Source organism: Clinocottus analis, unplaced genomic scaffold (assembly GCF_023055335.1).
Source record: "Clinocottus analis isolate CAN_PGR_092001 unplaced genomic scaffold, fCliAna1.0.p SCAF_21, whole genome shotgun sequence".
Taxonomy (NCBI): Eukaryota; Metazoa; Chordata; class Actinopteri; order Perciformes; family Cottidae; genus Clinocottus; species Clinocottus analis.
Window position 1 is genome coordinate 1,662,926 of NW_027175943.1, and position 26,032 is coordinate 1,688,957.

The window sequence follows — 26,032 nt, forward strand, 5'->3', positions numbered from 1 at the left end:
GATCTCCTGGAAGATAAACAATCTCGGGTCCAGAGTGCGTTAAAAGTGATTACACAAGAAACACAATTATTTTATCGCTCTTTATTCTGTTTCCGCCTCTCGCGCCGACACTTTTGAGCACATTTAGTTTCTTCTTGCCCTGCAACTATTTGTAATCTCGCGTGTTGCTTTTTCTTTCTCTTCCGGGTGGAAATGTCTCAAACAACTTTGCAACGGTTGAATAAAGGGTGAAGGAACATGAATTGGAAATGAGAGGCGGTGACGTCGGAGATGAAAGAAGAGGGAACAACTTTGACCAAAATGTCAAATAATAAGCCGCGACATGTATAACATCTGGATGATTCCTACAACAAAGAGGCACGAGGACACGGATGACATGGTTAATGACAGGCGGGCCGTCTTTCCACATATAACACAAAACACCGGCTATCAAAAGATCTGATTCTTTTTTGTTGGTTCCAACACAAGAATTAGTTTCTTCTTTTCTTCTGTCAATCAACTTTTCACACATTTACGGTACAACAAACATCATTTGACACAAAAATAACATAAAACCAAGTGTCCACCCCAATTCAATAAAGTCTTTCAATACATTCCACCATTGACGTGATCATTTTGATTCTTTTGGAGATTCCCAACAAGACGTTTCCCTCAATAAAACTTCTTTAAAGAGCGTTCCCACAGTTGTCTTTTCCATTAGAACAATCAGATAGTAAATCTGGTATTTCACACCCAAAAATGTGTGAAGCTGTGAGCGGACAGCGATGAGCATCCCTGGAGTCCACACCAGGCGTCACGGCTCGAGGTTTCGCTCTCGTCTTTTGCAACTTGTGATCAGACAGAGATGTTTTGTGGTCAAAGGAGCGGACGATTTTTCCAATAAAAATCCTCCATTGTTGAGAAAACGTTGGGTTTTCATCAGAAAGTCAAGCCTCTCTTCCCGTGTGGGCGAGATGATGGAGTCCTACGTCTGGATCGCAGCCCCGCGTGCTGTCCACACCACTCCTCACTGAGATCCGAGCTCAACGGGAGCCGAGGCCACTTGTGGTTCCGGCTGATCGGATCCCAATGCGAGCGAGATCTCATCTCCGACAAGAGCGCAACCACAGCCGGCGCGTCTTCCATCTTTATTCACTTGTTTTATAATGACAAGTTTGAACGTTCCTATGGTCTTGGTTTTTTTTATCGTCTCCCAAGCCGCCAAGAAAACTCGACGCATCACTCAAGCGTTTACCCCTGTATGAAGAAATACTGCACACGCGTGTGCGTGAGCAGGTGTGTCGTAATGAAAGGCAACATCGGAGTTCATACGAGAGATAAAGATGAAAGTGTGAAGGCCAGCATGAGAAAGGAGAGAGAGAGAGACATAAATCCCACAACGTCTGGCTTCTGTTGGTACGTTTCCATCCGTCCAAACCAGCAGAACCCTGTGGGGCGTTGATGTGGAGAAGCGGCGTCACATCGGGCTTGAAGCCGGAGTCAGCGCCAGGTGAAGCTTGTGCACAGGTGCCGCAGGAATGCCGAACGCTCGCTTTATAATCCCACTTAAGGAAGGAAAGAAAACACACACTGGGAATGCTCAGCGCGTGTGAACGCGAGCTGAAAAACAGGCGACCGAGTTGTTTAGCGCTCCCTTTTTCGGGGTTTTGGACGGTGCCGAGGAAGCTTCAGAAAGTATGCGCTTCTGCTGCACAGGAACTGGGCCTGAGGGATGAACGAGGACGGGCTTGGTGGTCGACACACCAACGCACACAAGAGGCCTTTTGTGTTTGTGTATCGGCTGGAAATCTTCACACAACAGGACCCCGCCCTTCTCTGCGTGTGCTCAGTGACTGACATTTGCTTTTGAATGGCCGACTGTCGGGCGGAACAAGAGGCCGACTTGTTCCTCCGGCACGTGTTCGTCGCCGTAAGTCATCACTCCAGCGAGAGTGCGGTGTGACCTTTTTGATAAATTTTGGTCAGGCATAGTTTCATAGTTTCTCTTTCAGACCCCCGATACCCTTGACTGTGACCTTGTCCTCGCCTTACCAAACATCTCCGTTGATTAAGTCTTTCAACACAGGAGTCTGTTGTCCAAAAACTATTTAAAAATACATCTTCTCACATTATGAGATCATCGATTGTGCAACATACGTACTCGCAAATCCAAATAATCACCAGTTGTGTATCAATCCGAGGCTTTGTTCGAGACAAATGTACTAACGTAAGCGTTGCTTTTTATATCGTTTCATGGGATACGTTGACGATAACGAAGAATAACGGTGGCCTGATCCTTTCCGTCGTTTTGGCCTCATTCGACTGAAAATGTGTAATTTTTCATGCGTTACATTTTTCGGAAATTGCGTTCGCGAGTGCACAGGATGCTGAACAGAACGAAGCTCAAACAAGTGAACGTTGACTTGGCGTTACTCAGGACTTACATGCTGGTCTCCGGGGTGAAAGTCCCGTATTTGTTTGCCTCATCCGACCTCCCCGTCCCCAACCACCCCAATGGGGACTTTCCTGCTGCGTCAGCTGCTCTGAGTCGTTTTTCAAGCTCCTTCCCCCCCAAAAGACGACATTTCTGTTAAAAACAAGACTTTTGTGAGCTTCCTTCTGTCCAGATATGTCGACAAAATGGACGTTCATTGGTTGAGGGAAATAAACTTTTATTTTTTTTACGCGAATGGCGTTCGCGAGTGCACGGGATGCTGAACAGAACGGAGGTGGAACGAGTGAACATTGAATTGGTTTTACTCAGGACTCACATGCTGGTCCCCGGGGTGAAAGTCCCATGTTTGTTTGCCTCATCCGACCTCTCCGTCCCCAACCACCGCAACGGGGACTTTCCTGCTCCGTCAGCTGCTCCGAGCGTCTCGCAATGACGTAGAAGGTCTCAAACAGAAGCTGGATGGAGAAGCAACGGACACCATTGTCTCCATGTGCTCCACACAGTCAAACCAGTGTTTTTCTTTGAAAGCAAAAACTGGGTTGACTGCAGGACATGCGTGACAGAAAGCTACTGTTTAATCACTAGACGATTGTTCATTGATTTTTAAATGACTGCTCTTACTGATTCATCCATTGAACGATGCAAAGAATTTAAAGGATCCTTTCAGTTTCAGCCCTCACCTGCCGAACCCATGACTTTTGTTACACAACTGCAGAATCACGATCAGTATCAGGATCAGTGCACTCCATTTGCTCTCTTTCATTATCGGTAGATAATTCTCCGCCAATAAAAGAACTATTTTGGCCCTGGTCCTTTAACACAAAGGTCTCTCACATAACAAACAAGAGACAACAAGACTCCTCTCAAGCCGCCGCCCGTCCCAAAGGCCTCCCGTCATTGCGTTGCATCATTTTTGCTTCGAGGGGCAATCGAACCCCGACACGCATTGGTCCGCTGCTCCCTTTGAAGCCGCGAGTCCGTCCACACCCTGACCGCTGATGTCAGAGCAGCTGCTTTGCATCAGCGGTCGAAAGCCAAATATTTGCTGTAACGTCACTGCTTTGACACGGAGATGATTTAAAGATACGCCGCGCACGATGTTTCTGCGTGAGACCAATCAAGGCCCGAGGAGCTTTAAGGAAAGCAACCTGTTTTTGGAGTCTAAAATACAGATAAGAACAACTTATTGTTTCCTCTTTTAATTATCATTGTTATATTCTGAAAATCTATTGTAGAGTTGTACCGTTTTAGTCAAGAGTCCCAGATTAACCTCAAAGGAACAGTTGGACAAAATAAACTCAAGGTCCACTTGCTGGCTCCTTTTAAGGAGCTTTCAACCCCATCGCATGGTCTTCGTCTGCCTGACAGGACTGAGAGTTAACCTTGAAACTGAATTGTTCTCACTTTTTATAGTTGATCGCATTCAGCTGGTGAAACACGGACGTCTCCACACGGCAATGCATGGACAAGAAAGTTGTGTAAAAAATGACTTCTTCAACTTTTTGATCTGTACCTGAGGAAGGGGGAAATCACTCTTCTTCAAACAAAATAGTAATTTTGAATTCAACCATCAAACCATTTGGACACGTTCAGCTATCTGCAGTACATGTGGTAAAACCATATCTATATATATACATATATTTATTTATATATATATACCATATAAATAAAGAAAGAAAAGCTACGAAATGGTTGGAAAAAAAATCAAAGCGGACCGACCGCCACCTCAGACTCCTCCCCCCTCCTGTGCCAGCCTCATGTGTGATTGCAAGCCCCGCCCTCATTGTTTCCACCTGTGTCTCGTTCCCTTGTGTATTTAGTCTGTGTCTACCCTCTGTCTTGTGCCAGTGTGTCATTTGATGGTACGAACGTCTAGAGTAAAGACTCTGGGTCCAACCTCCCGTGGTCCTGGTCTTCCTAACAGCCTGTATGACCGATGCTAAAGACACACACACACGCACACACACACGCCTGGGGCATTTGATGGAGCGACGCTTGGAGGACGTGTTAACTCCTGACCCCGTTATCTGTCACCGCAAACTGGAAGCCGGCCGCTGATGTATCGGCCGTCTCAGCAGGTGTGGATGTTACGGAGCCGGCTCTTGAACCGCCGGCAGCGGGTCACGAGACAGGAAGTTAACTCTGGTCTGAGTACCATTAATATTCCAGGTTTCCAGGCCATTTAGAACAGCCTGACATGTTTTTAAAAGGCCACTTAATAACCGAAAACAACGATATTGATGACATTTGTCATCCTGTGTGGATGCTAACACCTCACTGCATCTAAACCTTATTCTGATTAGCATATCCGGATTATCTCTTGGTTTTTAAATACGTGTAATCACGTTTCAAAGACATGAGAAAAATCACAGTTTTCCATTGTCTCGTCATTTTAAAAGTCCAAAGTTATCGAAAAAAACATCGCGGGAACGCACAGCATGTTTTTAGCTAACGAAATCTTGTGCGCCGATCCACGTGTTAGCGTTTAGCTTTTAGTCAAAAGAAATAATACATTTAATAAAAAAAAGAAGCCTCTTTGAATATGAAACACAAACATTAAACACATCGCAAGTTTGTCACTTTGTTAGTTTCACGTTTACAGAGGAAAGAGCGAGTGGACGAGATATTATCCCAATTTATGAACTTTTGTCTCAGATTAAAATCCCAATGGAGGCAAAACCAAACATTTAAATGATGTGAGTTCACGCCAAAGTTTTTTTGGCGCCGTTTATTATAAAGACGAATGCCGTGTGACCTCTAAGACGCTATTAATGTATTAATTTGCCTTTTTCTTGCCCTTCTTTTTTCGCCCAGTGGTGTTTTGGCTGTCAAATATAATTTCATCTGCTGGTCAAGTGCTCGTGATACCAGCAAATAAAAAAAAGCTGGCGGCTAAAACGCAAACCCTCTCATACCCGCGCATGTGATTCATGTGCTCATATATGTCAAACAAGCTCGTAGAAGATCAAAAGACCTCCAGACGGCGAGGCCCGAAGCAGACGGCTTCTTTCAGGTTGTTTTTCAACGACTTCAACTTAAAATCCTTTTATACCTGAGTTTATCGCCGACCATTAAATAAAAAGCATGTGACGTGTTAATAAATAGATTTTCACCTCGTAGAAAGTCGCAGCTTCTTTTCTTTTCTTTTATTTCTTCGGTAACTCGCCGACCGGGTTTCGGGAACGTCTTTAAAATCGGTGACGATGACGCCAAAGAAAATAAGCTAACTAATTGTTCGCCGTGACAAATTAAATATAATTTGCCGGTTTTACAACGAAATGAAATGACCTGAAACCGATGGCTTCAAAATAGAAACTCTATTTAAATGCTTTATAATGTGTCGTCAATTAGCTTTTAGTCACCTGTGTGGTGTTTTTTTAAAATATAACTTGTATAATTAAAACCTCATTGGAGACATTTCGTTCTGTAGTTTATTCCTCTTCTCTCATCTGTCTACTTCTTCTCCACCATGTGTCTTTATACGAGGAGGCCACGTCGCTCTGGAGGTTTTAGTGCGAAATTCCTCTTTGTCTCTCCTCTGGACTCTCCAAGTGCAGACGGACACGTGAATGTACATTGAAGGTTTTATGTGGGCTGTATTTCTATTTCTTTTGGTGGACAAACTGTACTATTTTCACAGTTTTGCGTCTCCTGGGTTTGATTCTCTGGGACGTCCGGCAGTACCGCCGTGCGATGCAAGGAGGAGCATTTGTGCAGCGAGAGAGGGGCGAAAAGAGACTTTGAGGATCTTTATATACGTTAAAGAAATGCTGTGGAAACAGCCGGTTCAGGACATCTCATGTGCTGTGAGGATTAATAATCTAAAACATGTGATACTACCAGTTATACCTCTCTTACAATCTTTTCCATCCTATTTCCTCCATTGTTGTCTGATTCAAACTTTATCCTGATACCTTTTTCTGCTCTTTTCCTCGCATCTCTACGTCTTCCCCTTTTCTCCCTCCACGTCTCTCATCTCCTCCATCTTCTATTTGTTCCTGTCCAGCTGGGCTTCTTCTCCTTCTCTCTTCCTCTTCTTCTTTTTGCCCTCTCTCTTTCATTAAGCGTTTCTATTAATCATCCAGTTCGGCGACCTCTGACCTGCACGTCTCACTCCCATCCATCACTCCGGGTCCATTTCGTCAGCGTCCTCGTCGTCTTCAGCCTCTCACGAGCGCATTCGTCACATCATTACTGTCATCGCTCGCTCGCTGATCCCGCCGAGGGCAGTTTGTGCGTGCAGAGGAATCTGCATGCGAGGGCCAACATGCATTTATAATAATCTCCAGGAGATAAACTCCACGGATGCTCCTCTTCTTTTTACTTCATCTGTCTTCATTACTTTTTCATTTGTGTTGTCTCCAACTCATTTTTAGTACTCGGCCCTTCTCACAGTCGTACTGTCATGAACAATTTTTAAAAAATAACGGGGAACATCTGAGAAAAAGTTGAGCGAAAAGGTTTGCGGGTGATTGGATGAACCATCTGTCAATCAAAATCTTTCCGAAGCCGGTCGGGAGAAGATCGTTCGGTGTCGTCCGTCGTTCTTATTTCAATGACATCGGATACAACTGACGCGACAGCGGCCGCTACGCTAACCTCTTCAGGAGCCGCCATTGTTGTTGATAACAAACTGTTGCTACACACACACACGCACATAAACCTAAGCCCCGCCCCTAGCTGCCTGCAGGTCGCCGATTGGTCCAAACCATTGTGTTTTTTTCGGACATGAAAGCATCACTCGGCGCTCTGAGTTCTGCGTAATCAAGTGACAGCGTGAGAGAATCCGGCTCGCGTGCATTCGGACCGCATCATATAAATTCCCCATTGAACCAAATCCAAGCATCTGTTTTGGACCCGATGGACTGTTTTCCCAAACCCATTACCGAAGCTTTATTGCCTTCATGTGGGCAGTATGGTAGATTCGTCAGATACCTTTAACCAGAACCAGTGGCCAATGCGAGCGCGACAAGTCCAAAAAATAGTCCCACTGATTTGGAGAAGAGATAAGTTGGATCCAGTGGCTTCCAGTAGCTTTTCGGAGCACCTGTTCGCGGCAACAGCTGGTTTTCTTTCTGGAGACCAACAAGCTGCAACCGACACGCCTCCGCAAGTGGCTTTGCTTAGACCCGAGCCCGTGTTTGTCCTCAGGAATGCTTCTTCTTTCATGCCGGTGACCCTTCTGGTCGACGTTCACGCTGATTGATGAACTCCTGGAGAAACCGCCGGTTACCCTCCGTGACCCAAATGTAAGCTAATACACAGGAGGTCGCGGGCGGGGGGCTCGGAGGTGGTTAGCTTACCCTTTTAGCTCAGGATCAAATCTTGGAAGTCTTACCAACAGCAAAATGAGATGAAAACAAATCGCTGGAGAGGTTGATTGACCACAGGGCATCACTCCAAATTGGGGGCGGGGCTTTGGAGCGATGCCCTGTGGTCCAGCATCAGGGCTAAAGGAGCCCCCACCCCTTCAATGTGAGAGCGTTTCAGCTGCAGGATCCATCCCATCGAGCGGGTGGGGGGGGGGGGGGTTCGCTCCTACGGTGGTCAGATGCCAGGAACCCGGCCAAGGAATGCCAGCTCACAGCCAAGTCCAAAGCAAATCCAGACAACGTGAGTTACAAGACTTAGCAAATAAATCGTTTAGCCAAAAAAAAAAAAAAAAAAAAACTCCCTCCGAGAGGTAACGCTGATGCACAAGCGGCAGCCGGCTTATCAGTGGCCGGCTGCCACGGTTGCCTGCTTCAATGAAGACACACGGTAGCTCTCATTTAGTAAATTTATGTGCATTTTAGGCTGCGAACGCTTTGATTGCTCCTGGGTGAGGTTTGAGTTCGACAACGCACGTGCGTCTTATGAAACGGACGTAAAGGAAAAATGTCCTCCGCCCTTTTATGCGCGCTCGGCTGTCATGGTTCTCGGGTTGAAGTTAAACCGGAACACCCTTCACGTGTTTGTTTTTTTTAGAAAGTTCAGTCTTCAGTCGGATCACTCGGGTGTTTCTTCAACAAGGGGACTCGACACGTGCAGAAGGAATGCGAGCTCGGGTCAAACCTTCCTCAAACGCACGGTTATCTACCGTTTAGCAATAGCTTGGAACTCACTACCTCCACATATGATGTCATTTAGAAACCAGGTAGCGGCTCACCTGACGCCACTGACCTCTGACCTTTTGCAGACTCCTGGTCCTTTGGACAAGTCGTCCAATGAGCAGATTATATTAGGTTTCTATTTTAATTATGTTTTTATGTAATGTATTAGATAGATCTTGTCCTTTTTGTGGACCGTGAGGAAGATTAGCGGTCTCCAAGGCGTCAGCTGATTGGATTCCAGCTAATAAATAATACAAAATGACCTTTAGCCGGAAAGTAGGGCTGGATTTTTGGTGGGTTGTGAACAGTTAAACATTATCGGAGATTTTATTGTTCATCTGCATGAAAAAGAAAAAGGATAAGATCGGTGTCACCGTTTAAAATCTGGATCTCCGGTGCTTTAGCCGGAGCGTTTCATAAGAAAAGAGACGCCGCCTTCTTGGTCCGCGACCACCATTTTGGCTTTTTGACTCCAAAATAAGTTCTTATTATCTCTTGAAGAACTTCATCCTTCTGACGCGAGCTGATGAAAAAAACCAAATGGTACACTTGTGAGCCACGAGGATGATCGGTTTGAGGCGAAAACAAGATAAAAACTCACACAATGTGTGAGTGTTTATCAGGGTGGCAGGGGGATGTAATTGGATGTGAATTTGTTTGGACGGTATGTCACCAGCATTTACACAAACGAGAACATTCCTGTTCCCGTCCACTGAGGACCGCAGGGGCGTGCAAGCAGCCCTCTCCGATCGTATCGTCCAAGCAGATCGGAGAGAGAGAGAGAGAGAGAGAGAGAGAGTGAAGGGAAAAGGACAAGAGAGGCTTAAACAAAGACAGACGGCGGTTTGTGTGTGTTTGTGCGGGGGGGTTGTAGGAAATGAGGGGGCCGAAGATTTACCGCCGTCAGCGTCCAGACATTCAGACTAAGCGAGGAGAAGTCCTCTTGGCTATGTCTGCAAGACGATGACTTATATCAACGGAGTGACTCAGAAGGCTCAACGCGACGGAGAGATCCTCCAACCACAGCTTCCTGCAGTTCCCGGTATTTCTTTACTGATTTGACATTTGCACGAACGGGAATGTGTTTACTTCCTGCAGGAGAGCGTCGCGGTGATGTTCTGTTTGCTTCTGCGCGTGTGTGTGGATTTCTTCTTCGGCCCTTATTTGATCGTTTTGATTTTTGCGTGTAACAAAAACTCTTTACGTGGAATAAGCGTGGAAATTCCCGTCTCGCAACACAAATCACTTGTCTGATCAGATCCCACTCCTCGGTGCCAAGTAACACCAGGTGTTTATAAAGCCGAACAGATGGAGAGGTGCCCCGGGGCTGCAGTGTTTCAGCACAAAGACATTACATTCCCACTTTAGTCCAAAATTGGCTGACGTTTCCCCTCCCCAACATGCACAATCGGGAGCAAACTGGTGGTTTGGTGTCTTAGTTCAGTAGACCTTGACGGCACCTTGCTGCAGCAGCCGCCTGAGCGACAGCTGCAACAAAAAGGTTCACTTAAAACCAAAACGATCCTGAGAGACGAGCCTTGTTTTTCAAACAAAGGTCAACTTTAAGCGACCTTTTGAAATGTCACCAAGAAGCAAAAGGAGCGTGTGTTTTCAATCAACTGATTTGGAGTGTATAAGATCTGTTAAGAGTCATTTATATAGACTTCTATACAACCAGAGGAGTCGCCCCCTGGTGGTCAGGAGAGAGAATGTAGCTTTAACACGTGAAGCATAGACTTCTATACAACCAGAGGAGTCGCCCCCTGGTGGTCAGGAGAGAGAATGCAGCTTTAACACATGAAGCATAGACTTCTATACAACCAGAGGAGTCGCCCCCTGGTGGTCAGGAGAGAGAATCCAGCTTTAACACATGAAGCATAGACTTCTATACAACCAGAGGAGTCGCCCCCTGGTGGTCAGGAGAGAGAATGCAGCTTTAACACATGAAGCATAGACTTCTATACAACCAGAGGAGTCGCCCCCTGGTGGTCAGGAGAGAGAATGCAGCTTTTTAACACATGAAGCATAGACTTCTATACAACCAGAGGAGTCGCCCCCTGGTGGTCAGGAGAGAGAATGCAGCTTTAACACATGAAGCATAGACTTCTATACAACCAGAGGAGTCGCCCCCTGGTGGTCAGGAGAGAGAATGCAGCTTTAACACATGAAGCATAGACTGCTATACAACCAGAGGAGTCGCCCCCTGGTGGTCAGGAGAGAGAATGCAGCTTTTTAACACATGAAGCATAGACTTCTATACAACCAGAGGAGTCGCCCCCTGGTGGTCAGGAGAGAGAATGCAGCTTTAACACATGAAGCATAGACTTCTATACAACCAGAGGAGTCGCCCCCTGGTGGTCAGGAGAGAGAATGCAGCTTTAACACATGAAGCATAGACTGCTATACAACCAGAGGAGTCGCCCCCTGGTGGTCAGGAGAGAGAATGCAGCTTTTTAACACATGAAGCATAGACTTCTATACAACCAGAGGAGTCGCCCCCTGGTGGTCAGGAGAGAGAATGCAGCTTTAACACATGAAGCATAGACTTCTATACAACCAGAGGAGTCGCCTCCTGGTGGTCAGGAGAGAGAATGCAGTTTTTTAACACATGAAGCATAGACTTCTATACAACCAGAGGAGTCGCCCCCTGGTGGTCAGGAGAGAGAATGCAGCTTTAACACATGAAGCATAGACTTCTATACATAACTTATTTTGTGGCCTGAAGCGCGCGAGTGAAAACCTCGTCCACTGAGACTGAAGGTGAGCCAACTGCGGTTTGTGTTCGTTCAAATAAACATCACAATGTGATCGCTGCAGACACCTGGCCGAGAGCTCCACTTTTCTCGCCTCAACTGTTTTTGACGGAGGTCTGGCGAAACGTCAGTTTCACATACAACCGCCGGTAATAGCGAAAACACTTGGCGCGCTAACAACAGCTTGAAAACACACACATTTGAGTGCCTCGGAAACACCCGCGGGCAAGAAGAACTCAAGTCCTGACTCATGAAACACACAAGTTAAAGCACATAAATAAAAAACATGGAGGAAAACAGGCTTTTCAGTTACTGATAGGTCATGTTTCTACTCGCACAAACCAGAGAATGAGGCTTTGAGTCAACTCTGCACCATCCCCAACTGTCTGTTTGAGAGTCGATGAATCCTCCAACAGTTCGTGTGCTATCTTACGGAAATTTACTCAAAAATTAACTTTTGTCTTCACAGGAAGCAACTCGGTTAGGTTTAGACAACAACACTTCTTCATGAGGTTTGGGAAAAGATCGTGAAATACTGAAGTTGAGATGAGGATCGTGAAAAACTTAGTTGGGTTTAGAAAAGTATGGTGAAATAGCTCGTTAGAATTTGGTAAAGATCGTGAAATACCGAAGTGTTTAATATCGTGAAATACTGAAGTGTAGGTAATGATCGTAAAAACGTAGTTAGGTTTAGGTAAATAGTTAGGTTTGGGTAAAGATTATGTACGACTTTGTTAGGTTTGGGAAAAGATCGTAAAAAACTTTGTGAAAACATTGTAAAATATATATTTATGTTTAAGAGAAGATCGTAAAATACTTACGTTTAGAAACATATTGTGAAATAGTTAGTTAGAATTTGGTAAAGATCGTGAAATAATAAGTGAGGTTGGGGAAAAGATCGGGAAATAATGAAGTGTAGATAATGATCGTAAAAACGTAGTTAGGTTTAGGTAAATATCGTGAAATACTTCGTTATGTTTAGAAAAAGATCGTGAAACTTTGTTAGGTTAGGAAAAGATTTTAAAATACTTATTTAAGTTTGGGAGAAGATTGGAAAATACTTACGTTTTAGAAAAAGATCGCGCAGTAAGATCGTGAAATACTTTTACCGTCACGTTAAGGAAAAAGATCAAAATAACTACGTATGTGCAGATATTGAAACACGTGACTTCTCGTTTCACACGGGGAACAAAAACATTTCTACCTTCCGTCAGACCCGTTTGTCTCTTCTCTCTTTCTACTTGTTCGTTATCACGCGTAAAACATTTTGTGGGATTTCTGCGCGTTATATTTTGGTCGGTTTAGCTACGAGAGCTGGATGAGAGCAGCGAGAGTCGAGCAGCTGGCCGCCGTGCAGCGCCGCCGGGTACCAACTGAGAGAAATGAGCCGCCTTACGTTCACATTTTTTATAATCTTCCACTCAATTCATCATGTAAAACTGTTTCCAACGCACGCATATGATAAATCCACTCGCGTTAAAATGATTCACTTTACTAAAGAATGAGATGGATGGTCCATAACGTTGATATTGGACGGATGAGCAACGTACTTGCATTGAACAATATTGAAATATTATTAAAAACAGTAGATCTGCTGTTTTCGATCATAAAATAATAACATGGATCTCAGGGCTGTATCTTTTATTTTTTATCTCAGTTGGTGTAATCCAACACATGTGGCCCGTTTATTTATATGATGAGTGTTACGGCCTCGCAGCTGAATGTTTCTTCGTAACGATGACAAATACGCACAATTAGACCCACCCAGTGGTTCGGTTCTGCCTCGGTCCACACACATGTTTCTCTGCTGTAACGGAGCAGATACCTTCCGCTGAAACCAGCCTCCATCTGTTCCTTAACCCGGGGTCAGCACAGCCGGCTACACACACACACACACACACACACACACATTAAAACCCAAAATATATCATTTAGGGATTCAAAATCACAGTCTGGATCGCGTCAGTTAGCGCCGTCTCCATGTAAAGTCGGTGTTTCCGAAGGTGGGGGTGGTTTTTAGCTTGATTTAAGTCAACTTCACGCTACATCAGATGCATGACTTTGTTCTTTCCCGTTGCCGTCAACATCGAGGCGCTCTCGTAAAGCGAATTCGCAAATTTGTCAACAATAAAAAAATGAATCGTCAGTTGCAACCCCAAAAAAATTGATCCAACTTTTTCGGACGGCATTCTTCTTTCTTTGGCCGCGATTTTCACTGCGATTATAAAAAAGTCCTGCCTCTCGATGGAAACAGCACAACCATGGCGAGAAGCAGAGCAAAATACACAAATTCATGTTGTGCAGTTTAACACAATTACAATGCCATGAATCATAAAAACAAATACATAAACGCTTTTACGAAAATTGGCTAGCAATGGAAGCTATAAATAAACAGCTTGTTTCCAAATTGCCGCGAGTGAAGTCAAATGTTTGGAGGAAATAAATACTTGCTCTTTATATGTATTTATATATATTAAGCAGTTCACACATTTTTACAACCTCTACCTAAAACCTCTCTGCTCTGCGGTGCAGTTGTGTTCGTCAGTTCCAGAGAAGAACTTAGTTGTGTTCAAGGTCCTTCGGAAAGGTAATTATGTTTTTTTACAGCTTGCGGTGCAGTTCCATCCCGCCGCCGCGGTTTCTTCGGGCTCAGAGGGTTGAAACCACAAAATTGCTCGTAAATGTGTTTATAATTAAGAGATGCCATTGTCCTTTGTAATGGAAGGTGTGTCCCCGTTGATCCCAATTAGCAAGATAATGCTAATTCAAGGAAATGAGCATGCTGGGCCATGAAAAGAAACTGAAACGCCCAAATGAATGTCTGAAAGATCGACTCCAAATAATTAAAAAAAAGCCAAACAAGAAGCACATGTGACGCCGTCAGTGTTGAAGTGTTATTTATAATACTGGACTGGTTTCTCCTCCTACCTTGGAGATGTACGCTTTGATGCCCTCGGCCAGTTTGATGCAGGGCTCTCCGAAGAGCTGGGCCAGCTGGTCGGGGATGTCCTGGTCCTTATCCAGAGCGTTCAGTAGACTCAGGCACTTCAGCTCCTCTGTGACTCCCTGGCTGCGCACCTGCAGAAGCAACACACGAGGAAAACAAAGGATTGAAGATGTTTTGTTTTTTTTAAAAAAGGATATCTTTGCGTTTTTGGTCATTTCTGCATTTTTTTTACATTCATCTTCACTAAAGCAGGCCGAGCGGCCTCTGCAAGAACTGCATCTCTAAAACGCAGACCGCATTAAACGATAGCACAGATTAGTGATCAAATTCGTACTATTATGGTGGCTCTTAAAGGACAATCAAAGGACAAAACATCAATTAAAGTCATAAAAAAAAGTTGCTGTACCCTAAAAGTCGCGTTACGAGCCGCTACTACCTTCAGTGGGTGTCTCCGCTAGCTCCCCGCTGTAGCCAGCTAGCGCTGCTGCTAGTTTCCCGTTAGCTCCAAGCTAGTTCCCCGACTGGCTCGGGCAGTTCGGGACTGGCTCGGGCAGCGGGGACGCGGACAGTAGCAGCTAGCGGGGAGCTAGAAACAGCTAGCGGGGAGCTAGCAGCAGCACTAGCTTGCTACAACGGGGACTCCCACCGGTAGTAGCGGCTTGTAACCTGACATTTATGCAAGTCAAGAAATATTTTTTTCTTCCATCCATAAAATCACATAAAATAACATTAAAGGGACTTTAGTTCAAGTGCAAATCCTGCACATATTAATACAACTGTTATTAATTCGTGCACGACTGCAGTACGCTGCCAGTGTGTCGGCCTCCTGCACGAGTTCCTCCATATTTTTCTCGCAGTTTGTTCGTCTTTCTTCGTCTCACGTATTTTCCGTATATTTCGGGGGGTTTTGGTGCACGTCCTCCCTCCCACACAACATGCCGTTTCCTCCCCCCTCCTGCGTAAGTGTGACTTTCTTTCCGGGGGAACAGTTCGTCTCCTCCAGACTCGTGTAAAGAAAACGAAAAGCGAGAACACACGTTGTGGAAATTGGGGGAAAGAGAGCGAATGTTTTTGGCACTCCGGCGGCGGCGGCGTGTAACACGACTCCCCGAGTAACGAACGCCGAGGGCCTCGCACGCCCGGTGCGGCGCGTCCACGTCCAGACGCCCAAAGACTCGATTCCTCCCCTCTGAAATGCTCTCGTGTAACTTCTTTTCTCCCTCTTCTCTCTTTGGGAAGCGATACGCAGAGGGGGAGGCTTTGTGTGGCCTTCAGGGAGGTTGTAAGCGTCTCGGTCTGAAAGCTCTGCTAATGACTCTCTAACAAGCCCCGATGAGGAGGGACAGATTAGAGCTGCACTCCTTCACCCCGCAGCTTTGTTTTTTATTAATTTTCTCCGCTTGACCCCCCCGCAGATTTTCTAATGAGGCGTGTTGCTTTTTTCGCCTTCCGCCGTTTTCTTTCTCCTCTCTCTCTCTTCGCTCCTCTCTTTGTCTCTTTGTGTTGACGCTACAAGTGGATTTCCCCGTTTTTCCAGTAAAGATAGCAGCGTCTGCCTGTTTGTGTGTGTGTGTGTGTGTGTGTGTTTTTTTGTGCGTAGCAATCAACCCAAGCGAGAAAGGACACCGGAGGGGGGAAAGCGGTTCTCTGCAGTCTCAACTCGTAGCCCGGTCCCGAGAGGCCATGACTCATGTCTTTTCTTGGCTTCACGTGTCCCTGCAGGGACCGAATACCCACAACGAGTCTAATTGGACGCACATGTCATGGTTCCAGTCGGCGTGCATATTGGTGACGGGCGTCTAACCGGGTCGCGATCGACTCGGGGAGGCCCGATGGAGCCGAGAGGAACTTTCACTCGCTGCAGAAAGTAAGAAAAAAAAAAGGAGTGTTTTATCCCCTCAAACAAGAACACGAGAGACAAAACGCTTTGTTTCAGATTTATTTCTTCCTGTTGGCAGAGAGACGTGTGCACCTGGGGGTCGTAAATTTAATTTGGGCAAACATTAGAAATTTTTACTTTTTTTTTTACGATCTTCTCCATTGCAGCTCCATTTGTGAGGCTTTGAAATGAAATGATGAGTTTCTCTTTGCTGGAAGATTCACGCTTTTTGTTCTCCAAGAACCATCGGTTAAAGAGTTTTGATACCGATATATATAGATATATATATACATATATATATATAAACATATCTGTACACACACTGTGCAGTTACATGTCCTGCTTTCAAAGGTCTTCTCAAGTAGAAGTCGACATCAAAACTTGCTTATCTACTCTTTATGCTTCTTCCAACATTTAATATTTGGCTATTTGTACTGACTCATCCTTTAAGTCGTTTTTTTTGTCGTCACCGTGCCCTTTACAGTCTTTCCCCAGATCCGCCGTGATCGGATCGGCCAAAAGGTGGCATTGACGAGACGATCGGCTAAAAGGTTGCATTGACGAGACGATCGGCCAAAAGGTGGCATTGACGAGACGATCGGCTAAAAGGTTGCATTGACGAGACGATCGGCCAAAAGGTGGCATTGACGAGACGATCGTGACCCAACTGAAGTCACCGGGACTAGAAACACTCGCTACATGTTCTACGAAGGGGAAAAGGAAGCCCGGCAGGTCGTAACAGGTCATGCAATAAGGATCGCCTCCCGAAAAACCAAAACTGCTGACGGCGGCGGCGTTGGCGGCGGCGTCTGGGCACGGAGACAGTTTGTCTCTTGTGAGGGGGTTGCCTGTGATGACAGCTTCCACTGGCAGACGTGTCGGGGAGGTTTCGCACATGAGCGAGTGGAGCTGAGCCCGTTCATCAGCAGCAAATGGAGCGAAAGTAGGACCTTGGTTCCCCTCCCTCCGCCCCCCATGGGCGCCTCTGCCAAAACACACTCCCTGCTTTTGGTGGTTCTGGCTGAAGGATTAATTGTCGTTGAGGAGTGTCTCTTTTGTACGTGAGAATAAAAAGGTTAGACTTGCATGTCTGCATGTGTGTGTGCAAAGTGCGTCCATTAGGCCTTGACAGGGCCGGTAGGGAGGGCCTCGTCCACGTTAGGGAGGAGATAAAACACCCTGCACAAGCCGCCGCACTGAGCGCACAACCAGATTAGGAGACGACTTTCTGCTCCATTAGGACACAAAGATGAGGCCAGAGGCTAAACCGAGCTATGCAGAGCTTCATCAGCGCCACGTCGACGGGCTTTTCTTTTCTCGGGGGTTTAAAAAAGCACGAAGGAAGTTCCACTAAGGGAAAGCTCGGCAGTTTCTGAGAAGAAGTTTCCTTGCCTAAAACAATACATGACAAATGAGACACAACTAATTAATTGTCGTTAACTGTTTGATCATAAATCGTTTAAAAAGTCTTGGATTATCTGATTCCAATTATCTCATTTAATTTCCCCCGTTTTCTGACATTTTACAGAGCCAAGAACTTTTGGTTATTAGAGAAAGTAATGGATGTATTACTTGTTTGTTGCCGCCCTAATGAGTCACTGCTGAGAAGAAGTAAACATGGCTCGTCACATGATTTTTCTTGATGCATAATTTGTATTTAATTATTATAATTATAGCTCTGAGCTGAACATCAGCATGTTAACCATGTGCATGCCTTTCTTAGTAAAACATGCCAACATGTGACTGACGGAATAAATCAAGAGAGAAGTAGAGTCATTTTCTCAGAGACTTCATAACCCGTGAAGCATAGACTTCTACACAACCAGAGGAGTCGCCCCCTGGTGGTCAGGAGAGAGAATGCAGCTTTAACACATGAAGCATAGACTTCTATACAACCACAGGAGTCGCCTGGTTGCATTGCACCAACGTCAACACTCTCACTAAGACGGCGATTCGTTCATTTATGGTTAGAAGACCATTCTTGAAAAATCTGAGGATACCGAATGGTATGCAAACTCCTCTCGAGGGGATTCTGACTGTTGATACTACACTTATATGGCAATCCGACCAATAATTGGACAGTAAAAACGACATTTCGCTCAAAGCCAAACACATTAACTTCACTCAGAGGCTGAATTGCGCCAAATCGTTTGAATTCCTCCTTCTCGGCATCGCGGACATGTGTCCCAAATTTGCAGCCCATTCATCCAAAAGCGGCTCGGATACTTCAGTCGAGATCAAAGCGGCGGGACCGACCGACCCGACATCCCCGGAGCCTCGCGGCCTGTTTCCGTTTATCACCGAACATATTCCCGAGAGGGCCGGGGCTCACAAACGCATGTTTTATGTCAAGACGCATTAGTTCATCCTCTCTCGGTTGTTTCTGCGCTCCGATAGCGACGCACGCCGCCGACAGTCCGCCGCGGGGCCGGCCGGGTGGTTTTGGATCTCCCCACCGGATCTTTTCCTTCATTTTCCATCTTCTTTTCATCGCCCCTTCGAGTCCTTTCGAGATCAGCGAGATGGGACCAAACGCAAACGGCACGGATCATCGATTAGCGCCGGCGGAGCCGAGCTACGACGCGAGCAAACCGTGAGTCTTGCCATCCGTCAGTGAGTCACAACGATATCCATTTTCTCCTTTTGAAGCCAGGGAGCTGGCGTTTCTCTGCATGGCTATATCAGTTATTTCCCCTGTTTTCCTCGCTGTGTTTTGGGTTAAGTAAATCCGAGAGGCCTCCGGAGACGGGATCTTCGTCATCGCCATGCGCAACTGGAACGTCTCCACAGGGTTTTTCTCCTGAAGTGCTTCTTCTCGGCCAAGTCCCGACTCCCCTCTCGGCGAATTGCGAAAAACTGGCCCAGATATCCACGGGTTTCAGCAAGAAGTTACACCCGATGATTCAGCAGCTGACCCCGCTGTCAGCGTTGCAAAACCACAACGTCTTCTTTTGTGTTTTAATACTTCTGGCAAAGAGTTGATGGATAACTTTATTATGCCCAGACGAAGGTTTTTAAGAGGAATCTTAAAGGCGCTCTTAATCTGAGTTGCGGTCGAGCGGTTTAGCTTTGACTCTCTGCACAAAGGGGTTAAATAACTCTTGATGACTCTCAGTTCGGTTGTTAATCTCTGCTGAGTACCTGTATTATGATTTTGGATCGGATGTCAGAAAGAAAAGAGGAGTGTGTCTGTAAATTCTTTATAAAAATATCTGGTTGACATTCATTTCTTCAAATGAGGAGCTTTGAGGTGATTTAATGTCTGCGAGGCGGCCATGTTGGTGTCCTTTGAGGTGAAACAACGAAGTCTTTACGATTGTTATTGTCTTCCACGACCGACAAGCTTCTGAGTCTTTTACTGCATATTTATTGATCGTGTTTTTTGGGGTAGATCGCTGCCCTGAGTTTTGTTTACAGGCATCGTCTTGACCTTTTTTTGTGTTCATGGGACGTCAATGGGAATTTTTCATGACGGACGCACAGATCAAACGCACACACACCCGTTTGTATGATTTCCCACGAAAAGTTAGACATTTTTTGCGCAATTTCCTCTCGCTACACGCGTGCGGCCTTTTCAAAATAAACCGTCTTCACAGGAAGGAACTTATTTAGGTTTAAGCAACATTTCTACTTTTTAGGAAAAGATGGAAGTCACAGATACCAAAAGTTCTTACTGACCCCTTTACGTCAGTATTTCGTTCATTTTTTGAGATGAAACTGCTGAAAGCTGCTGAAGCCAGAAGAGCAACAACAAAAAAAAACTGTCCAAATATTATTTTTGGGCTTTGAACCTGAACTTTAATCGCTTGTAGCTTTGAACTACTGTTCTATAAATACCAGCGCTAAACTGGGATCGTCCCTGTTGCACAGATGTTGGAGTGATCCAGGAGGACATGGCCTCTCATGGCCATCCAGACCCACTGGGACAAGAGAGAGAGAGAGAGAGAGAGAGAGAGACAGAGAGAGAGAGAGAGAGAGAGAGAGACAGAGAGAGAGAGAGAGAGAGAGAGAGAGAGAGAGAGAGAGAGAGAGAGAGTCCGGGCTGACGGAGCTCCTGTGATCCCGATGCCAGCGCTCTCAGGAAGCAACAAACAATGCTCCACTGTTCCCCCTCATGTGTGAGTGTGTGCACATATGTATTGTGTGTGTGTGTGTGTGTGTGTGGCCCGCCCCTCAGTGTGCATGTGCAATAGTGTGTGTGTGTGCGTGTGTGTGTTTTTTGTCTGGTCTCTCGCTGGACACCAAACCCTGAAAAGAATATCTCAGTGGGCCACTTGGAAACCCGGCTGCAATTTTGTGTCTGTGTGTGTGTGTGTCTGTACATGTGTGTGTGCGCGTGTGTGTGTGCGTGTGTGTGTGTGTGTGTTGGTCTGGAAGTTCCTTGGCAGTCCAAAACTCTCATTTGAAGGGATTAGGAAGACGAGAAGTTGGCCACGTAACTCAAATCCAGCAGGCGAGAGGTTTTGACGGAGTGTGTGTGTGTGTGTGTGTGTGTGTGTGTGTGTGTGTGTGTGTGTAGGGGAGATGAACAGTGAACACTGAGGGAAAGAGAAGGAGAGAGTTGGCTGTATTTCAGTCTACTTTCTCTGCTTTTGTGATGGAAGAGACAAGACAAGAAAATGTTTGGGGGGTGAAATAACAGCTGAGAACTCGCCAGCAGTGGCGCTGCACATAAATCTCTTTACCCAAACACACAGGCAGGGACACACACACATGAAACACACTGAGGGCACAGCCTGCAGGGACCAGCTCCATCATGTTGAGTTACAACTGTGTAGCTCCCAGCCGTCAGAGGAGGAGGAGGAGGAGGAGGAGGAGGAGAGCAGTGTAGACGGCTGCAACGTGGGAAAAAACATATTTCTGCAAAGAACTCGTGAAAATGAACGTTTGTGTATTTGGTCGTGAGTGACGTCGGACTGATGGCAGTCGGGAGAAACAACTTAAAACTAAAACTTTAACTTCAAAAACACTTCAAACAAACAAAGTGTGTCCCGTGTGTTGATTTCTACACTCTGGCCGCTTGTTTTTTTATTAATGTTAGATGTTGTTGTTTTATTTAGTAACGTTGTTAGGTTGCTTTGTTTATGTTGTGTTGTTTACATTACATGGTTACAATACGTTAGTTCTGTTCACGTTGTTAACGTTGCATTGTTACGTTCTTAGGTTGCTTTGTTTACTTTATATTGTTGCGTTACATTGTTGTGTGACATCGTTACGTTGTTTACGTTACGTTGTTTACGTTACGTTGTTTACGTTACGTTGTTTACGTTACGTTGTTTCAATAAATTGTTACGTTATTTACGTCTCTGCGTTACATCGCTGTGTTACATTGTTGCGTTATATAGTTATGTTACATCGTTACATTACATCGTTACATTATATCGTTATGTTACATTGTTGTGTTACATTGTTGTGTTACATTGTTACGTGACGTTATTGCAACAACCCAAACATTCTCTTTTTTTAAACTTGACCCATGAAGTTGTGTTGCCTGAACCTAACAACAAGTGACTCGGCTACAGGAGATCAAATAAACGGTCAAAGTGAAACTGATCGTTCTCTAACGATGTCGAGTGGTGTCGTGAATGTTTCACACGTCGTCATAAACACCCGTGCGTCTGGTTTCTCATGAAGTGGGTCACGCTGGAGATTTATGACCTTTGCACTCGCGGCCACTAACGTTTGACGGTCGGGTTGTTCATCACTCGAGACGTTTACAGTCCCACCAACGCAATCGTCGAGAAACTGCCCCGCGGCGTGTTTCTGGAGCGCCGTACTGTGTGCGTGAACGCAGCAGCTTCTGGTCATGATGAGCCCTGTGTGTGCACAGTGTGAGAGTCCTTTTAATGTGTGTTCATGTCGTCTTTGTATCCAGGACTTGTTTTGGGGTTTGACATAAATACATGTGTCCTACATGTGTTTATCACCCCTTCGGGGCAGCGGGGTCTCTGGCGCGCCGCCAACGTGGATTTGTTCGTTAAAGTTGCCCGGTTTTGCTTTTAATGACCCACATCTCTCTCAGCAATCGACCACATTAACGAGCGATCGCGACAGGAGTTTTCTGATTGCCAACAACCACACACAGAGGTATTTACTAGCTTGAACAAAATACAAATAAAAAAATGTCATTTTGGTTTCAAAAGGTGGATAAATGGAGCCCAGCACACATAGGAACAGCTTTCAGAGGAGCATTTTTTCGGATCTTGTCCAAAGGAACAACCATTAGAGGATCAGAGATCAGAAACCACTGCTGTCCTGACATGGCTTCCTGGAAGCACATGCGTCCTCGCACGCCAGCCTCAGTTCACTTCAAGGAACCACATTGTGGACGAGGACAAGAGATGTTATCGAAAACGGAAAAAAAATGTGCAAAACCAAGTAACGAATGGAGATTTCGGGTCAAAGTTGCGACGTCTTCATTGCTTGCGACGGGCCTGAAGCCCGCCGCTCTGGATAGACGGAGGCGTCTTTGGCACTGTGAATAAACCGGGCTTTCTGGTAAATTGATCCACGAAACACGAGGACGTCCGGGGCCCAAAAGCTGATCCTCGACTTCCAAAACCTTCTACCTCCGCTTCCCCTGCTCTCAATGGCTCACTTGTCTTTCCTTGAAACGCCAGTCATCTGGGAATGTGTGTTTGGGCTTTGTAGACTTCCCGAGATAACGGCAGCAGGTGCCCTTTTTCTTTTCTTTCTTTTTTTTTAAAATCCAGAGATGAGTCGGCTTCGTCAAGGTCAAGACGACGCCCGCCTGACGAGTTGAATGAAGAAGCGAAAGAGTTCAAATAACAAGCTTGTGATTCACGCCGTGATAACGAGTGTTGCCATTTCACACATTTTACACATTCAGCTGATGTGGAAGAACCTGAAGAACAAGGAAGAGCGGTTTTCCGCTGCTGAGGACAAAACTAAACGACTAAATGATTCAGATTTCCCGTCTGCCTTTATTTTCCCTCGCATTCACCTCACTCAAAAGTCTTTAAACACAGATTCCTCCCATTTTATTGACCAACTCCCTCTAAAGAGCTGCACTGATTGCAGCTCTTAGAGGTGACAGACGTGCGTCCACATGTCGCGCTGCGTTTCAGCAGCAGGCGTTGGAGCAGTGTTTGCAGCTGCAGCGCCGGAGGGGAAGCCCAAGAACCACAGAGCCGAAGCCATGACCAACTGAATCTTATCAGCCAGACATGCAATGTAAAACAACTGTGAGGAGCTGAAGCGGGACCGCGAACAAGACGACTTTTACGAGGTCCCACGATACGATATTATCACGAAACCTATATCACGATACACCGAAATTATCGCGATACTGCGTTATTATCGTGCTATTTAAGTTACGATACTGCAGCATTGTCACAATGCTGCGATATTCACGCGATGCTGCGGTATTATTGTGATACTTTAGTCATGACACTGAGATAAAATTGCGATTAAGTTACGATACTGCGATATTATCGCGATACTGTGATATTATCGCGATACTGTGTTATTGTTGTGCTATTTAAGTTACAATACTATGCTATTATGATACTTAAGTCACGATACTGCGATATTATCATCATGCTTACATTATGATACTGTGATATTATCGCAATATTTAAGTCACAATATTTTGATATTATCGTGATACTGCAAACTATTAAAGAGTATTGCGATATATTGCGATTTACTTCACAACGTCATGCGCTCCGGCTTTTTGTTTCTTACGGCTCTAAAGTTTTCTTTTGGAGCACTTTAAAAACGGTCGAGGCAGTTTTTGGGGTAAAATATTTCATGACAATCTCTGAGCATCGCGTAATTCAAGTGGCACAAACAAGCCAATAATCATCATTCAACTTGTACCTCAAGGTGATACCGTACTAACTACACATCAGGTGTAATGGAAGCTGCATGTGTGTGTGTGTGTGTGTGTGTGTGTGTGTGTGTGTGTGTGTGTGTGTTCCTAGCTGGCTGCACAGCGCTACCCCCCCCTCCTTCCCCAGGTTGAAACATTTAACTATAAGCATTGTTTTCTTTCCAAAACCGCGTCAAGAGGAGGTGCAGAAGTCTGTTGTTTTGAATAACAGTGCACTAAAAGTCTTGTTCAGGAATACTTTCCCCAGCTTAAATCACAGCTCACAAACAAACCAGATTGTGTACACATCCTGAAGTTTTCCATAACGAGCGTCAGGTACTGATGCTTCTTCTTCACCGGGATGGACATGCAAACACATGGCCCGCACATGCTCTCTCTCAACCCACGATGCAGCCAGTCTGGAAGATAATCTGCTTCTGCTTAAGAGGCATCCATGGAATTACTGGTTCTGTTCAGTGCGTTTAAGCTAGTTAGCTTTCCATTGTGGTTAAGGAATGCTGCAAGTGATCCGCCAGTTGTTTTTTTGTACCTGCGAGCTTAACCACAAATCTCTGCACGCAACTGGTTTGTGTTTGCATGATTGCGTGTACACACACACACACACACACACGCGCGCAGTCATGCAAACACAAACGAGTTGCGTGCATGCAAATGATTGCGAGAGCAGCGGCACAGCGGCGGACCCTCACACCACGCCTCGGCTGCAGACCTGTGACCTCTCTTTGTCAATTTTTGCTGTTTTGGATTCGATCCAGTTGAAATAAAGTTTGGAAACGGGGTGGAGCCGCCGGCTGATATTCCGGTCATTTCTGTCTTTTCACTTCCTCGTCCCGTGGGGGGGGGAAAAAAACAAAAAACAATTGAGAACGACGCCGTTGAGGTCGAAACAAAAGTTGTAAAAACTCAGAGTTTATTGTAACTTATCAGAGCGTCAATAAACCTTATCGTGAGTTAGTGGGCATTGAGAAGAAATCAGGAGCCGCCGTGAACTTTCGCTCTCAGGTTAAGTTTCTGCTTCTCGTCAACCGGTTAAGAACGAGGAAGAGGAAGAAAGACGAGGGACAGGACTTTCCAGTCAGTCGCCTGTGCTCACATACCGATGGGAAAAAACAAAACAAAACGCTGGAGGCGACGGAGGCGACGTGGTAGAAACGGAGAAAGATTTATAAGATCGACGAGCTGCAGAAAGTCTCCTGGTGCAAGACTCAAATGTGATGTGTAACCTTAACAACAACACAATGGACAACTGGGAAACAGTGCGCAAAGTAAAAAGAAAAGTAAATATATTAATATGGCTTCTATTAATCTGTAATGCCTTGTGAATAACACGCCCCGGGCTATTGTGCAGAACAAACAGCTGTGTTTACACCTGGCTTTCTCTTTTCTGCCTCTGAGTACATATACGTGTGTGTGTGTGTGTGTGTGTGTGTGTGTGTGTGTGTGTGTGTGTGTGTCAATATTTATCAGGTAACTGACGACCGGAGCGCTGACACCTGGTAAATATTAACCCGTTACATGAAATCTGCCGACTCTCCAAAACGTGGAAGATTACTTTAATCCTTGTCGATCCCCCGACCCCGACCCTCGGACCGGCGCGTGGTGCATCATGGGATGCCCAGAAGAGGAACATCTGCTGCGTCGAACAAATTCAGACGGACCGAGGCTACTTTCCTCGGTCCGCTGGGACCCGTTGACCCGGCTCTGCGGTCGGTTCCTGACGGGTGGACCTCTGAAATTGCGCTAATGGTCGCTCCGTGCGAAACGATGCACATCAGGACAAACAGCTGGACATCATTTGTGGTCCTTTCACCTGAGATTCCCTTCAGGTGTCCAGCTGCAGCTCTGATCAGGTGTCAGCTTCATCCGATGGGCCGCTTAGCAAATCTGCTTCTGACAAAAAAAGTACTTGTGGGCACCTCCGGGTGCTTGTGGGGACCTTTTGGTACTTGTGGGGACTTTTTGGTACTTGTGGGGACTTTTTGGTACTTGTGGGGTCCTCTGGATGCTTGTGGGGACCTTTTAGTGCATGTGAGGTCCTCTGGGTGCTTGTGGGGACCTCTGGGTGTTTACGG

General features: G+C 45.7%; 1 protein-coding gene across 1 annotated transcript in view; it reads right to left on the reverse strand.

The window, feature by feature from the left end:
* The window catches only part of tnfsf10l (TNF superfamily member 10, like), a 52,086-nt gene that overhangs the window by 13,689 nt on the left and 12,365 nt on the right, over positions 1 to 26,032 (reverse strand). Inside the window, exon 2 of the mRNA XM_068587687.1 lies at positions 14,208 to 14,357. Within this exon, the coding sequence (XP_068443788.1) occupies positions 14,208 to 14,357 (150 nt within the window). The remainder of the gene's footprint in view (positions 1 to 14,207; positions 14,358 to 26,032) is intronic.